Below are 14,461 nucleotides of genomic sequence, written 5' to 3'. Positions count from 1 at the left end.
AAACGGCCAGCCTAGAACTGCACTCCAGACTCTCGTCTCTGGTACCTATGCATCCGCACCTTACTTCACCACAGAATGAAGACTCAAAAGGCGCACCCGTCTTTTCTTGCAGTCGACAGTCTGCAGACTGCAGGGGGCTTGGTAGAGAGAGAGAGCCAGCTCACAGCTTGGGCCTTCTCACGTCGTCGGCGACCGGGTCTCTTTAGGTAGGCAACCCCTGTCCCTGCTCTTTCCTGTTCCTGAACGGGACAGCATTGGATGGCAAGGGGGGAAGGTCACCAAGTGTACGTACCTGACTACTCACTTTACCGCCCGAGCGTCACGGCGGCGGCAAAACAAAGCGCAGAACTGGCAGATGGCAACTTTGCAGTCTGCATCCTTCACCACCGTCCACCGCCCACGGTCTGCGATCCACGATCCATGGCACCCGGTTCCTGTTTGGATACAGGATGCACAGAAGCAGACAGTCAGACTTAGACTACCGTCAATGTCTAAGACAGACAGACAACCTGCTGCCCCTCGCTCGCTCGCTCCCTCCAGTCATCTGAAAGTCGCAGACGGCGGCACCAAAGCGTACGCACCGACCTCATCTCATCTCCATCCGCAACTCACAGACTCGACTCAACATCTCACTCTCACTCTCACTCTCACCAAGTCCAGCCCACCGACGCTGTCTGGCTCGTCTTGCATTCGCTTCCCGTCTTTTCCGTCCGCCCATGGCTTTGACGGATCGTCGACACCTTCATCTCGAGCATAACAGGCGGTGCTCTCTAGTCTCGGTCCTGCATCAACCGCCATCTCCACATGGCGTCCGTGTTGCTATTCATGAACACTTCCCCATCTTGCCCTCGGCCGTAGCATATCGTCATTGTTCACAGAACACACATCCCCATCTTGCCCCTAATCTGACTAAACCCTATGGCACCGCCAAAGCAACTGCGGATCTCTCCAATTAAGCACCATCACACGGTTATGCATGAGCATGAAACTCAGCCTGGCCTACGAGCATGAGCATTGCCTTTGTTCCGGAAGGCTGAGCACACTCAATCTCAACATCCATCACTTCCAATTCGTCAACCATGTGCCGTAACCTCCATGTAGTTTATGGAGAGGGCCTCCGGGACTTGAACGAGGAGACCACTGTTCAACCATTGGGATAGAGAGACACACGCAGAGACTCCCGTCCTCATGCTCAAGGATCAAAGGGGTTGTCCAGGGGCTGCAGTGCCCAAATGCACCCGTCTCCGTCTGTTCCTGGCTCCGATCCAAGCAACAAGTCGCTCGAATAGGAACCGTTCAACCGCTCAGGTGCCGGATGGGAAGAAGGCAGTGCTGTTTCTGGCCCCATCCTGCAATCCCCCATTTCCCAGCCCAGTCTTCAGTCGTAGCACCATCCAGAAGTCGTCTTGGAGAACCAAATCCCTGTTGGCGGATAGCATGGCCTTCGAAGAGGCCGGCATCAAACCCGGCTTCGCTTTGCCTTGCCTGCCATGCCCTCCGGTGACCTCTCCTCCTTTAGCCTCCATCCACCCATCCCATATCCACATCTGCGCCCACCACCGCACCACGGCCATCCATCAGCCAGTCCACAGGCCCCCATGCCTAGTGCGAGTGCTGTCCACATCCACATCCATGGCCATGCCACGGGTCCGCTGTACCTAGTCCGTGCAGCACGGCCTTGCACTTGCACCTCCTGCCTGGATCCACCCCGTCTCCGTCCCTCATCCCCGTTCGGTCCTCTCTCTGCGTCTGTTCAGTCAGTCACTCAGTCTGTCAGTCTCCCACCCCTCCCCTCCAGGCAAGTCGCCTTCTCAGGTGAGGGTGAGGGTGAGGGTGAAGACTAGGAACCTCACACCCAACCATCCCCAGTGATAGGAGTCGTCGTTCTTGTATATAGACTCTTCCTCTTCCCGCCCATGTTTACTGTTTCGATTCTCATCCTCATCGAACATTCTTTCCTACTTTCGTTCTATCAAACAACAGTCCATTCGCTTTCTGAGTGTAAAGTCATTCGCTTCTTTACTCTCAACTTAATACCAACTTAGTTTTTTGTTTCCTCTACTTTCACTAGAACAAAGTATCTCTCACTCTCACTTCAAGAAAAGAATCCTCGTCCATCATTCAAAATGAAGAACAGCGTTGCTCTTCTGGCTCTTGCCGCCGGCGTCAGCCAGGTCACTGCTACCGTAAGTCTTCCTACAACAGCAACAACCCCATAGCCAGATCTCACATGAGATCTCGCCTACTTCTCTCTAGTCGGTGATCACTAACAAGCTTCACAGGGCTGGAACAAGTTCCCTTCCTTCACCTGCCCCGAGAACACCGACAACAAGTGTGACGACAAGCAGAAGGATGGCTTCTCCTGGGGTGACTTGAACACTGGATCGTTCAGCAACTATGGCGGCTTCGACTTCAAGGGCTGGACCTGCGGAAGCGATTTCTCCAAGCGCGATCTTCTCGCTCCCCGCACCTTCGGCAAGGGCAAGGTCATTGAGGGCTCTTGCGGAAGCACCAAGGAGACCTCTCCCTCCTTCGGCTGTGGCTCCGGCACCAGCTCCCCCGACAAGTTCTCCATTGTCCACTTTGACGTCTCCGTCGAGTTCGACTGCGACCTCGAGTTCCACTACGACATGCCCGATGGCTCCAGCTGCAAGCACCGCTCTGCCTGCTCCAAGTCTGGAACCACTGTCAAGAACTCCCAGTGCGGTGGTGCCAAGAACGTCACCATTGTCTACCCTGAGCAGCCCTCCAAGCCCAAGACCACCTGCGGTGTTGGCATCCACACCATCAGCTTCGACTGCAGCCCTCCCCAGACCACCGTCCCTCCCAAGACCAAGACCAGCTCTTTCGCCATCGCCACCACCTTGAGCACCAAGACTCACGACAAGCCCGTCAAGACCACCTCCGAGGCCGAGGCCACCTCCACCGCCGTTGTTCCCTCCGTCTCCAAGCCCACCAAACCCGTTGAGGAGACCACCGAGGCCACCAAGCCTGCCACCACCGGCCCCTCCAAGGAGACCGAGACTGCTCCCGTTCCCAGCAAGGGCGAGACCACCTCCGCTGCCCTCCCCTCCATCTCCATCCCCGCGGATTCGACCACTGCTGTTGTTCCTTCCGTCACCAAGCCCGCCGAGACCCCCATTGTCTCCAAGCCTACTGAGGAGACCAGCAAGCCTGTCGAGTCTGTCACCAAGCCCGTCGGCGGTGAGACCACCTCGGCTGCCCTCCCCAGCGCCTCCGTTCCTACCGTTCCCGGCAATGGCACCCAGCCCGCTGAGACCGTCCCCGCGACCGTCCCTGCCACCGTTCCCGCTGTTCCCGAGACCAAGACCACTGTCTACGACACCACCTCCACCGTCTACACCACCCGCGTTGAGACCGTCACTTCTTGCGCTCCTGAGGTCACCAACTGCCCCGCCAAGTCCCACGCCGTTGTCACCGTCACCGTCCCCGTCTCTACCACCATCTGCCCCGTCACCGAGACCTTCGTCCACACTCCCGGTGTTCCCTCCAAGCCTGCTGCCACCCAGCCCGCCGGTGTTCCTTCCCAGGGTGTCTCCTCCCAGAAGCCTGTCGCCTCGGTCACTGTTCCCGCTGGCCCCGTTGAGACTCTTCCCTGCCCCGATGTCGTTCCCCAGTGCTTGAGCACCTGGATGTTCTCTTCCGGCTGCACTGACAACTCTGATGTCAACTGCTTCTGCCCCGACTCCAAGTTCGTCGAGAACGTCTTCTCTTGCATCTACTCCTACGGTGCCAGCGACGAGATCATCTCCAAGGCTACCCAGTTCTTCCAGGGCATCTGCGCTGCTCACATCCCTGAGAACCCTGCCATCGTCACTGTCCCTGCCACCATCACCACCGCCATCACCGTCTCGGCCACCAAGCCCGCTGCCACCAACCCTGCCGAGTACACCACCGTCACCGTTGATAAGACCATCGTTGTCCCCTGTGTCACCTCTGGCACCACCGTTCCCGGCTCCTCCACCACCGCCATCATCAAGACCACCCTCGAGGTTCCCCACGTCTCCTTCGCCACCAACTCCGCTTCGGTCGTCGTTCCCGTCCCGGCTCCCTCTGCCCCCGCCGGAACCCCCGTTGCCCCCGGTGCGACTGCCTCTTCCCAGGCTCCGGTTGCTCCCTACCCTACCACCCCCGCCGCTGGCGCCAGCAAGACCACTCCTGTCGGCACTGGCGGTGCTGCCGTCCCTACCACCACTGGCGTCGTTGTCGCCGGTGCTGGCAAGACCACCTTCGGCCTCGGTGCCGTTGTTGCCATTGCTGCCCTCGCTGCCTTCTAAGCTGGGTAACATGGCTGCTTTCTCCCCTCCCCTCTACTAAGATGAAACTTACTTGAGCGCGGAGGAGAGATGCTACCCCCCAAAATTTCCTTACTGTATCCAAGTCGCTGCATGCACACACAAATCTGTAATCTACAAGCCCGCAATTTTACATATCATTCTTACGATCCTTACGAAACAAACACATTGCATAGGTGGTTTTTTATAGGTCTGGAAACATTCGGTGTTAAAAAGGACTCTATATTCCCACATTTATCTCAACCTGGCCGCGAACTTTTAGAGCGCATCAGAAAAAAAGGGTGTTGGAAGATTTTTTTTATACCCCTTGGCTTGTTGGATTAATACTTAATTAGCTAGTTCCTTTCGAGAGGAATAGAAATGCGCTCTACAATGACTTCTTTAGTTCCTCTTGCCTTGTGATGTGTTCCAATCCTCTGAGTACTCAAGTGACATTTGTAATAATTCTGTTAGGTTCAAGCTTGGTCGTGCTGACTGCTTTGAGTGAGTACGAGCCTGCTGCTGCTACTGTCAAGGTCGCAATGAGTCATGTGATGTTGTAGTTGAGACGACCTCGGAAATGAGCTGTTGTAATGCGAACAATTCCTCTTTATCTCATGACTGGTATGACATAAGGTAGATAGGGGGAGCAAAAAAGTTCATTCTCATCTTCGCATGGCTCTCCGTGTTGAATCGATGCTCACTTACCAACTTGATAAAGTCCATCTGAAGTACGTATGCCCATAATGATGTTGTGCATTGGCCCGTTGATTGAGTGTTCACGGGCTCGCCGGGGGGGCATGGACCATGAAATGCCCTCCCCTCCTTCCCCCTTACCCTCTCGTCACAAAGGACGGAAACCATGGTCATCCGTCTGAGGGGTTTCGACTACCATAGTGGAATAGGCTCGCCTCGTCTAGCCTAGGGTCCGTTTTTTAGGTATTGCCTGGGGATGGGATATACACTGACGCCAGATCGTTGCAAGTTTGTGTATTCCCATTAGACTGCTGTAGAGTTGGCGATGAGGGCGATTCTGAAATGCCATTTCTCTGACCATGATGGACTCCGTTTGGGAATTGAACAAGGCGGAGTGTTTCTGCGGAAGAGTTCTTGCTGTGCTTGAGGCTCAGTTCGGGGCTTGGGGACTTGGATCTCCCTTTTGGAGAGCCTAGCTCAACTGCGAATGACACAATTTGTTGAGAGGTGGCCGGTTTTGACGTAAGTCACATTCGTGTATGAACCATTTGGGCAAAGAATGGCTGATTTGGGCTGTCTTGTTCAGCTTCTTCGCGAGCTTTCTCGTCTGTAGCCAAGTTGCGTTGGTGGGCGTCTTGGCGATGAGCTTCTCGGCGTCTTCTTTGAAAACTACAATGAACTTATCTTCATCATTAATGGAATGCTTCAAAGTGGAATATACAATCGCCCGAGTCAGGCACCCAGCCATATCGAATAACAAGTGCCTATAACCAGGAGTGGTCACCTAGCGCAGCTATCATCACCGTACATCCACCCATTTTGGAGACATGTGCTTCAGAGAGAGCACCAGTTGAGGAGTCGGGAACACTTGCATATCCATTATCATGAAGTCGGTGTTCCCGTAATCTGACAGCCGCTTGAGATTGAGCGAGCTTTCTTCACTCCAGTCGATCATGTCACTTAAAGTTATCGACTTGATGGCCGGAGCGTCTTCTTTAGGCTCAAGGCCTTCGATTCCGTTCAATAGTTGAGGATCACCGAGATTCTTACTTTCGCCATTCACTTGAGAGCCATCATATCTCAGGAGTATTTGATTTCTCCAATCAAAATGCTCATGATTTTGATGGAAGATAAGTATGAATCAGAATGTCTGAGCTACGAGATGAAGTGTGATGAATGACACAATGTAGAAGCCGCCGTGGAGGAATAAAAGTCGTCGTTATAGCTTCTTCTAACCTTTGAAGAGCCGATGTGTGAAATCACAGTAAATATCTAGCTCTTACTTGCAGCAGAGCTGAAGTGATCTGTGCTGCAATGTTCATCCGCCGTTCGTTCGTCGGCTCCGGCCCGAGAAGTACGGCAATGTCCCCACTTTTGCGGTGCCTCGGTCCCGGCTTCGGAGACGACTTTGCACATGCCTCGGAGTCATTCCCCTCAGCCCGTCCAACAAGAACGCCCGTCAAAAGGTTATGTGGTCGACTTGTTCCCATTTTGCCTGATACTTCAACAAGGCCAATATGGTCACTTTGCATTGTGCTTGATAAAGCATAGAGCGTCATGTTGCGAAACGATGCGTTTTCTTGTCGTAGCCTTCCATTTTCCTGGTCGTTTCCATGTGTAATCAATCCGACCGACCACCGAGGCCCCGAAATAGCTCCAAGTTGAATCGCCTCAATACCGAAAACGAGGAGACCCGGACGTGGTTGCCGGCGGACGGGGTGGGACCCTCGCCGAAACCCGGCGCCGGAGCCTTCGGAGAGCAGTCAATCAGTAATCCGTTTTTGAAATTTGGAGTCTGGTTTGATACTTGATCGTGTGATATTGTTATAATGGCTTTTGTAAGTTCAGTTGACACCAAGCCATCTGATGATGCCGCGACGCCGGTGAGGCTTTTGCAAGCCAGCTCATGCCGGCGGGATCGGTGTCTCAGGGAAGGGGGGTTGTGTATCCACTGTGGCTCCACGCCGAGTCATCAGAAATCAGTGAATGAGTGAGATACGGCGTGGCTTTTTTGTGCGCTTCAACAGAGGATGTGGTCTTGGTGAAGTTTCTGGCGGAGGAGATGGTTCATCTTATCGACTCGCATTGGCAGTGATGCCTGGGATTTCTTATCCTGCGCCCCCCCAGAGTGATTCAGGGGCCATATACTGAGACACGGCGTCACTTATGTCCTTCTCTCAATACACACCGGAGGTTAAAGCGTCCAAGTAAGGCACAATGTGAAGATTGTCGCAGGTGTCAGCCAGTCCGCAAATATCGGAGTTCTCATAACCTTAGTTTTGCACTTTTTCACGCAATGAATATGGCTTCAAGACGGGCTTGTTGACACAAGAATCTAATAATTCATTGAGGCTAGACATCTCGCTCTCTATATGTCCAAGTAAAGTCTCCTCATAATCTTACAGTTTAGTCGCTTGCTATGCAATCTCTAATGCTCATACTGTTCCCGCTCACTTATCCTACACTTATTCAATCGCTGATATCACTGTGGATCTAGTTCGTAGCGCAAGCAGTGTACTTCTGGGCAGCATCCAGAGAGCTATGGAGTAATTAGTACCATTCTCCTTACATCGTACTCCGTGACTCTGACTTACCAAGCCGTGATGCACGCGGCATCCTTGTTGCACTTGTCAATGCAGGCAACCTGGTCGGCTGCTGTCTGTGTCTCACAGGCGGCAATGGCACCGGGGTCCTTTCTGGCCTCGAGAGTTGAGTCCATGGGAGATGTGGGTGCGGCGGCGACCATGGTGGCAGCGAAGATGGCGAAGATGGTGGAGAACTGCATGTTGGCGATTGAAGGTGGTAAATGTGATGAGTTTGATGTGTTGTATAATGTGATTTCTGTGACAGTTTCTGCTTGACTCTTTTTCTCAAGTTATAGTGCTTCGTTGCTAGTTTGAAGGCTGGCTGATATTGATGTGTGGATTGTGTCTTTGTTGGAAGTTGTAATTGTTTGGTTGTTGTGTGGTTGTTTGATACTGAATGGGAACAGGAATCGTAGAGGAGGCGGGAATTCTCCTCACCTATATAGATTTTCGCAAACCTCTCATGACCCAACATCCTTCACCTGCCTTACCGCGATCGACACCCTTCTGGGAGAACGCTGGACTCGCAACCCTGCCTCTACAGGACGCATAGTCCATGCCCAGACCACCGCAGGGCTCAGCCGAATGCGTATGTGAGTGTGTGTGCCGGACGTCACTTCACGGGAGACAGGGATATCTGACAGCAATGACAACCGCAATGATGTAATTCCCCGACCTCCCTCTCCCTCTTTCTCGCCCTCACTTCAAAGCTTCAAGATCGTAGTGGGGACCAACCGATTGCCTTCAGCTCTCCGTATTCGGGTCCAGCTACGGTCGTCCGGGGTCTTCCCTTGGAAGGTCTCCCGATTTGCGTGCCGCCGACTCCGCAGGGTCCGGATCAATGACCTGCGGTTCCCTCCTACGTAGTAGTAAGCGAATACCTTCTCGCGATCGGCTTCCGCATTAGGCAAGTAGAGGGAAGTTTGTTGGGTGTAAATCCATACAGGCGCTGTCCGGCAGTCCGTGCATAGCCCGCCGATTACCTACGGCTATTCATGCAAAGGCAGGAAACATCAGACGACACAACTTGCGGCTGGCACCTCGGCATATCTTTCTTACTGCGGGTCGCTTCTGTGACGTCGCGTAGGCTGGTTGAGTTATACTTGAGACGAAAACGAGAAAAAAACGGCCGACTACAGGAACTCAAGCAGGCTCCAGAACCCAAGTCGTCGGGCTTTACTTCCTTTGGCCATGGTGGAGAACCACGCAAACCACTGCCTCGGGACAAGCCTTCTCGTGCGAACAGCTGAAAGTGGGAATTTCCCGACTTGAGTGGTTTCCCTATCCTGGGTTAGGTGACGTTGGGCAGAGTGAAAGACACCGTTCAGACGAGTTTGTTCTGTTGTTGCGGCTTCTAGACCGGACCCCGTTGCGAACGGCTACGTCGTGAGGCTTACGGTGGCGGAGCGGTGACGTTTCTGTGAACTCTGTAAGGAGGGCTGGCTTGGTGCCGAGCTATGTTTGTTGTCTTGGGCCGAGGAGTGCGGAATCTGGACCGGCGCCGATGTAGTATTGGTCGTGATGGCTATGATAGCATAGATCCGCGGCTACGAAGCGGTGTTGTAGACTCTAAAGGTACTCTATTCCGAAAAGTTCCAGTACACTAGGGCAGTACTTCTTGTTCTGACTGACCTTCTCATCATAACCCATTACATCGGCAATCACCAAGAATGAATGATGTTCAGCTACTCAATCCCAAACTCTGGGAATGCAGATCAGACCATACGCCGTCTTTACAGCCCCTTGGCCTATACTAAGTTAAGTAATCACCTGTAAAGAAAGCCTCACTAGCGGTTTCCAGAAGTGACTACGAGCAGTGGAGCGTACAGTAGGGTTAGCCTTCCGATCCAGAGAAAATTACGCATAACGAATAAAGTTACCGGGGACGATTCCCGAGTCTTCCACGGCCCATATACGTTTCAATGCGCACCCCGGCCACGTCCCCTCCTCCGAGGTGCCGAGAATTTGTGGACCGCATCCGTTGAGTCCGGGGTACATGTGATTGTCCGCTTCGTCCGGGGTCCATGTGCCCAAAGGTAACCCGGCGGTGCGGAGGACGGGATGACGGGGATGATGGGGATGACGTATAGCCATAATGTGTAGGACGAAGGGTGGCTTGACGTATCTGGTGTGACGACAACCACAACTTCAGAGAAAATTCGAATAGAGCCGGGTGAATTGGTCAATCTGAAGACTTATTGCAACAAGCGTTAGCCAAGTGATGACACGGCAATGTTGAAGAATCTGAAGCGGGCTGTATGGTCAAGAAGAAAGCCCATGATCGTAAGTCAAAATCTTGATGGGACTTGAACTGACATACCACTGAGCTAGGTGACCAGAGACCTACAGACCCGGGTTGAGCCACTGCCTCCGGCTGCATGAAAGCTCCAGAGTTGATGAGATAAGCTAGAGAAACCCTCGTTGCTTGTTTGATACCTCTCACACGAATAAAAAATAAGAAGACAATTCTTTGGTTGAAATGTTTGTAGTGTTTGCTGACAAGCCAGGGCCGATCCGTCTCGACAGGCCAGCCGAGCTATGACTGATAACATTAAACTGGTAAGTATGTAGTAAAAAATATAATGGTATGTGCCAATTAAGTGGTCACCAAGTTGGCGTGATGTCTTTCAATCTCGCCTCCCCCACTAAATTCGCAAATGCTCTGCCATCAAGCGTCGTAAATGCCAGAATATACCGCGCCGCCTGCCCGCACAACGCCCGAAAACAGGGATATTCAACTTCGGCTACCTTCGCTCCTTTTTATGAATGTAATGTTTTTTTTTTTTTCTTTGCTTATTGGCTAGTCGCGTCCTGATTCGCGTCCAGAGTCGGAAGCGTAGTCGTCGACGAGGCTTTGCATCTCAACGTCGTGTATCCTGCGATTCTGGATGCGCTTCTCCATGGGCTCTGCTTGTTCAAGAGAACCACGACGACCCCAGTTGCGAGGTTGGCGCTTGAGGAAGGCACCGACGGAGCCCAGGTAGCCCTCGTGACGGAGGAAGTAGGCCTGCTTCTTGCCTTGAGACCAGAACTTGATGGCGTAGCTGAGGGTATTGATCGTTTGTCTATGCCCACGAATAAAGGATCCTCCAAAGTAGATGTGGTCCAGGTTGTGGATTTGCGATTGGAGAAAGGCGATCTGGCCAATGTTGTTGGATATCGCATATAGCAGCGAACGCGAGACATCTGCCCCAGAGAAGGGCTCTTCTGAGGAGTGCTCTGCTGCTCCCTGAGGGCCATCTTCAGCTGAGGCTTCCGGTGGCGGAGATGTGTTCTTGTTATCGCCATTGTGTAGTCCACCGTGGTCTTCCGCTTCATTCTCGGCTGTGCGCTTCATGCGGAAGACCTTGCCAAACGACGATGCAATTGTGGTGCTCTTGAGGCCAATTTTGCCATAATCTCCCCCGTAGATGTCGCCGACAAGCATGTCGACTTTGGCATTATCCCCCCGCTCTGACAGGTCGAGCATCTCATCAAAAGTGCGAGCGCCTGTCAGGAGGGAGAGCAGGCCCCAAAGCGTACCACCGCCGAGCGAGGTTCCGCCTACACGTTGGTATTGACGGGGTCCCGAGACCTTTAGCATCGAGACGCCGGAACCTATGTTGACGAGGAGGTAGGGGTAAATGTTTTCTGAAGGTGAGACAAAGTGCATGGGGTCGGTTTCGCTGTACGTGAAGACTTCGCGGGGTATCTCGGTAATGAAGAAGTCGAGGCCTTGGAGGTAAGTTAGCAACCGTCGAGCATGCGCCGAGGGGTTTGCGAGAACTTACCAATTATCAAACATTCCATCTCTTCCTCGCGCAACACATCTACGCCCAGGACATCCCGCATCTTGTCGTAGAACTTGAAAGCGCCGCCTCCCGTCGCCATAACGCTCAATTCGTTCGGTTGAGAGCCATTGAGGGTCTGCTGCTTGTCCTTAAGGTGGCGCATGAACTCAATGCAGTCGTCGATGCGATCGGTCTCGAAATTGAGAAAGTTGAGACGACCGCCGGGCTCGGTGGAGTGCGCCTCGCGCGTAAAGTAGACGAGCTTGATCAAGGAGCCGCCAATCTGCGCAAACGAGGGGATTAGCAACTAGACTAGAAGAGGAAGCAGGTAAGGGCAGGAGGGAGTCGCATACGTCAACGGCGATATGGCTCACGACAGCATGGTGGTTAGGCAGGCGAATATCGCTCGTCTCGTGGTGGGTCGGGGAACCTCGGCCATTGCTCCTCGGAGAACTCGAGTCCGGATCGACGATGAATGCGCCCTTGACATTGATGCGGACGGAGCCCGGCCGGATTATGGTGTTGTCGATTTCCTCGGTGCTCGTCATTGTCCGGGCTCTGGTGCGGATATCGGCGCCGGCCAAGACTACAGGCTCGGAGGGGTTGTGTTCGCCGTCGATGGTGTTGTTGAGGGTGTTGGCGTTGTCTTCGGGTCGGGAATCATCTATGGCAGAGCCTCCATGATCAGGCGCGGGGCACATGCTCGGTCTTTATTTGAAAGTGTGTGCGGTCGTCCGGCGCGCGGAGGGTCAGACGGAAGGAGAGAGGTCGGGTGGCTTGGGACGGCGCAAGTCATGAACTTGGGGACGGTCCAAGAGCTATGTTCGTAGCCGTTCGCGAGGAGCACGGAGGACGGGCTGGGGAGGTTGCGTCGGATGGTGTTGCGGTCATTCGGTGCTGGGCTGGTGTCGGCGCAGGGTTCGCCTTGCGCTGGGCGTCAGTTCGCTTCGGAGTTGAAGGAGGGGGGGAAAGAAGCTTGGCGGAGGGCAGAGAGAGGAGTGTTTGTCGAGGGCTTTGGGATTGTGGAACGCACTCGACGAATTTCAGTTGAACGTGACTAGGACCCTGGGCCGATAAAGCTGCAAGGCAAGTGATACCTCACAATTTATTAGTACCTCAAGTTACCCCCCTCCTTTTCTTCCCCCTTCAGCGACAAAATGCGCGCGCGACCCCCGCGTCGTAATTCCGGACGGTTCGTTATCGATAAGCGGCAGGTCAGATGTACTATTTCCTATCTGGGCAAGTGCCTAGGCACTTTCTGGGGATTCGGCTAACGGAGCTAGGACCTAGGTACTTGCTTTAGGGACTTTACCAAGGTCCCTTCCCCTACTAAAATACCCGTCAACCTCTCAAGGTTGGGAAGTTCCATCTCGTAGTTCAGTGGAGGTGGATTGTTGAGGTCCCCAGTGCCGCTGGACCGAGGCTTTCGGGGTACCTCAAGGTAGGTAATCAATCGCCAATGAAGCCCATCCCCTCATCATCGTGTAGCCATACTTCCTTTTCTCCGCAAGATTTCGGAAATGGACATGGACGTCGTCATTCGTGCGACGTTACCTCAAGCTTCTTCGGCAGCCATGCAGAAGACCTTGTCAACCAATCCGGCAGCCGACCCGATTGCGCCGCCGGCCGTCGGTGGCTGTCGTTGTGTTCTGGGTAAGCCAATCGACTGCGGCCAACTGTAATCCTGAGATTGCAGTAGGTTCGATCAATAGCGAGCCTCGAGCTGCATCACATCATTGGAATGCGCTACTCTCAACGGCCTTTTCTTTGCATGTGACGCCAGTGCAGCTCAATCGCCATAGCTCAAAGGTCGAGAAAGAAGCTCACATAAGTCTCACTGTCAGCAACCATCTCAAATTCGGTCCTGGGCCCGAGCCATGGGATGCCGCCACACCATTTGACCAGCTGTGCGATTACTATCCAGATGAACACCAGCTCAGGTAATCCACCGGAAAGGATTTGTCCTAGCGCCGACATTGTAGATAGCCGCCCACAGCGCACAGGACTTGGTTCGTCAGGGTGTAATCTTCGAGGTACTAAGGTAGGTAGCTACTAACTTATTCCACTCAGTGTAAGCATGCAAGGAAACAGCGCTTGTATAAGCTACCAATGCTCTGTTTCTGTCTGTCTCCCCATCAGTGACCTTTGCAATATGATGGCGGGAAAGATTCCCCTCGGGTTTTGGTGCCAACGAGCGATCCCGAGCTATCGGCCAGCCGGTGTGACCCACAAAAACACGGCGTTCTTTGACATCGGGCCCGGTGACCGCCGGTTCATTCAAGAGAAGACGAACAGCAGTCCATGTCGACAAAGGACTCAGTAGCACACGAAACACCTCTTGATTGAATGTGTGCTCAACAGATGATCATACTCTGCTGAGCGCCACCCAGCCTAAAGATATTGTTCCTGGACAGCTGCTTGGAAACCTATTCCGACTGGGGCAAGTAGTCTTGGCACTCTGCCGAGTCCGAGAGCAAAGATGAAGCAGCCTCTTTACTTCTCGACTCTTAAAATACGTTCATCTATCCTATAAAAAAGTGACTGGAATATATCCGTTCAAAATGAGACGGTCAGTCTTATTATGCGTTGCACAAGAACTATCACCAATCTCTAGCTCATTCGAGAAACGTCTTCATCAAAAGTAGCCCAAAGAATTCAGAAGAATGGACCATAGACATTACGATCCTCAAAATTTTGGCCGCCTCCCGCCTTACACACTACCGCAGGCTGGCTGTCCCCCTCCGCCTTGTCCGCATGCCTATCTTCCTCAGCCTGCTCATCCGCATCAGTCTTTCCATCCGCAACAGTCTTTCCATCCGCAACAGTCTTTCCATCCGCAACAGTCTTTCCATCCGCAACAGTCTTTCCATCCGCAGCAGTCTTTCTCATCCGCAACAATTTTCCGAGTCTTATCCTCCCGATATGGTGTGTTCTATCTGCTTCATACCTAATGATATGTCGTAATAACCTGCAATGCATCACCAAAACCAGGCACCTAGAATGTTTTTCAAACCTCCCAGACTTGCAGTTCGCGAATCATCGGAAGTTTCACCGTCACCTCTAGATATTAGCCGCAGACAGGAAGAGACTTATGTCAATGCAGAAACTTTACAGC

At 53.1% G+C, this 14,461-nt stretch overlaps 3 protein-coding genes across 3 annotated transcripts; 1 reads left to right on the top strand and 2 right to left on the bottom strand.

The window, feature by feature from the left end:
* Positions 1 to 1,118: 1,118 nt before the first annotated feature.
* Positions 1,119 to 4,655, top strand: HER10_EVM0006169 (adhesin protein Mad1). Its single transcript, XM_035475762.1, has 2 exons — positions 1,119 to 2,186; positions 2,283 to 4,655. Exons 1-2 carry the CDS (start codon positions 2,127 to 2,129, stop codon positions 4,296 to 4,298), a joined length of 2,076 nt encoding a protein of 691 aa, XP_035332735.1. The 5' UTR covers positions 1,119 to 2,126; the 3' UTR covers positions 4,299 to 4,655.
* Positions 4,656 to 7,484: 2,829 nt separating this feature from the next.
* On the bottom strand, positions 7,485 to 7,776 carry HER10_EVM0010445 (uncharacterized protein; the record flags this gene model as incomplete). The annotated part of the gene is made up of 2 exons (XM_035479905.1): positions 7,485 to 7,530; positions 7,586 to 7,776. 2 exons carry the CDS (start codon positions 7,774 to 7,776, stop codon positions 7,485 to 7,487), a joined length of 237 nt encoding a protein of 78 aa, XP_035333245.1.
* A 2,591-nt stretch (positions 7,777 to 10,367) lies between these two features.
* Positions 10,368 to 12,399, bottom strand: HER10_EVM0006255 (uncharacterized protein). The gene is made up of 3 exons (XM_035475846.1): positions 11,700 to 12,399; positions 11,347 to 11,629; positions 10,368 to 11,290 (listed from the first exon to the last, which is right to left on the bottom strand). The coding sequence occupies exons 1-3, from the start codon at positions 12,045 to 12,047 to the stop codon at positions 10,377 to 10,379; spliced, it is 1,545 nt and encodes a 514-aa protein (XP_035332744.1). The 5' UTR covers positions 12,048 to 12,399; the 3' UTR covers positions 10,368 to 10,376.
* Positions 12,400 to 14,461: the final 2,062 nt, after the last annotated feature.

The sequence above is a fragment of the Colletotrichum scovillei genome (genome assembly GCF_011075155.1).
Source record: "Colletotrichum scovillei strain TJNH1 chromosome Unknown Contig00006, whole genome shotgun sequence".
Classification (NCBI taxonomy): Eukaryota; Fungi; Ascomycota; class Sordariomycetes; order Glomerellales; family Glomerellaceae; genus Colletotrichum; species Colletotrichum scovillei.
The sequence above is the reverse complement of the archived record's forward strand: the minus strand, read 5'-3'. Positions and strand labels throughout refer to the sequence as shown.

Excerpts from the sequence above, each read along its gene's own strand:
- HER10_EVM0006255 (XM_035475846.1), bottom strand. The coding sequence starts at position 12,047 with ATGTGCCCCGCGCCTGATCATGGAGGCTCTGCCATAGATGATTCCCGA. Across the intron at positions 11,630-11,699 it reads TGAGCCATATCGCCGTTGAC|ATTGGCGGCTCCTTGATCAA; the intron begins GTATGCGACTCC and ends TCGTTTGCGCAG. Across the intron at positions 11,291-11,346 it reads GATGGAATGTTTGATAATTG|GCCTCGACTTCTTCATTACC; the intron begins GTAAGTTCTCGC and ends CTTACCTCCAAG.
- HER10_EVM0006169 (XM_035475762.1), top strand. The coding sequence starts at position 2,127 with ATGAAGAACAGCGTTGCTCTTCTGGCTCTTGCCGCCGGCGTCAGCCAG. Across the intron at positions 2,187-2,282 it reads TCAGCCAGGTCACTGCTACC|GGCTGGAACAAGTTCCCTTC; the intron begins GTAAGTCTTCCT and ends CAAGCTTCACAG.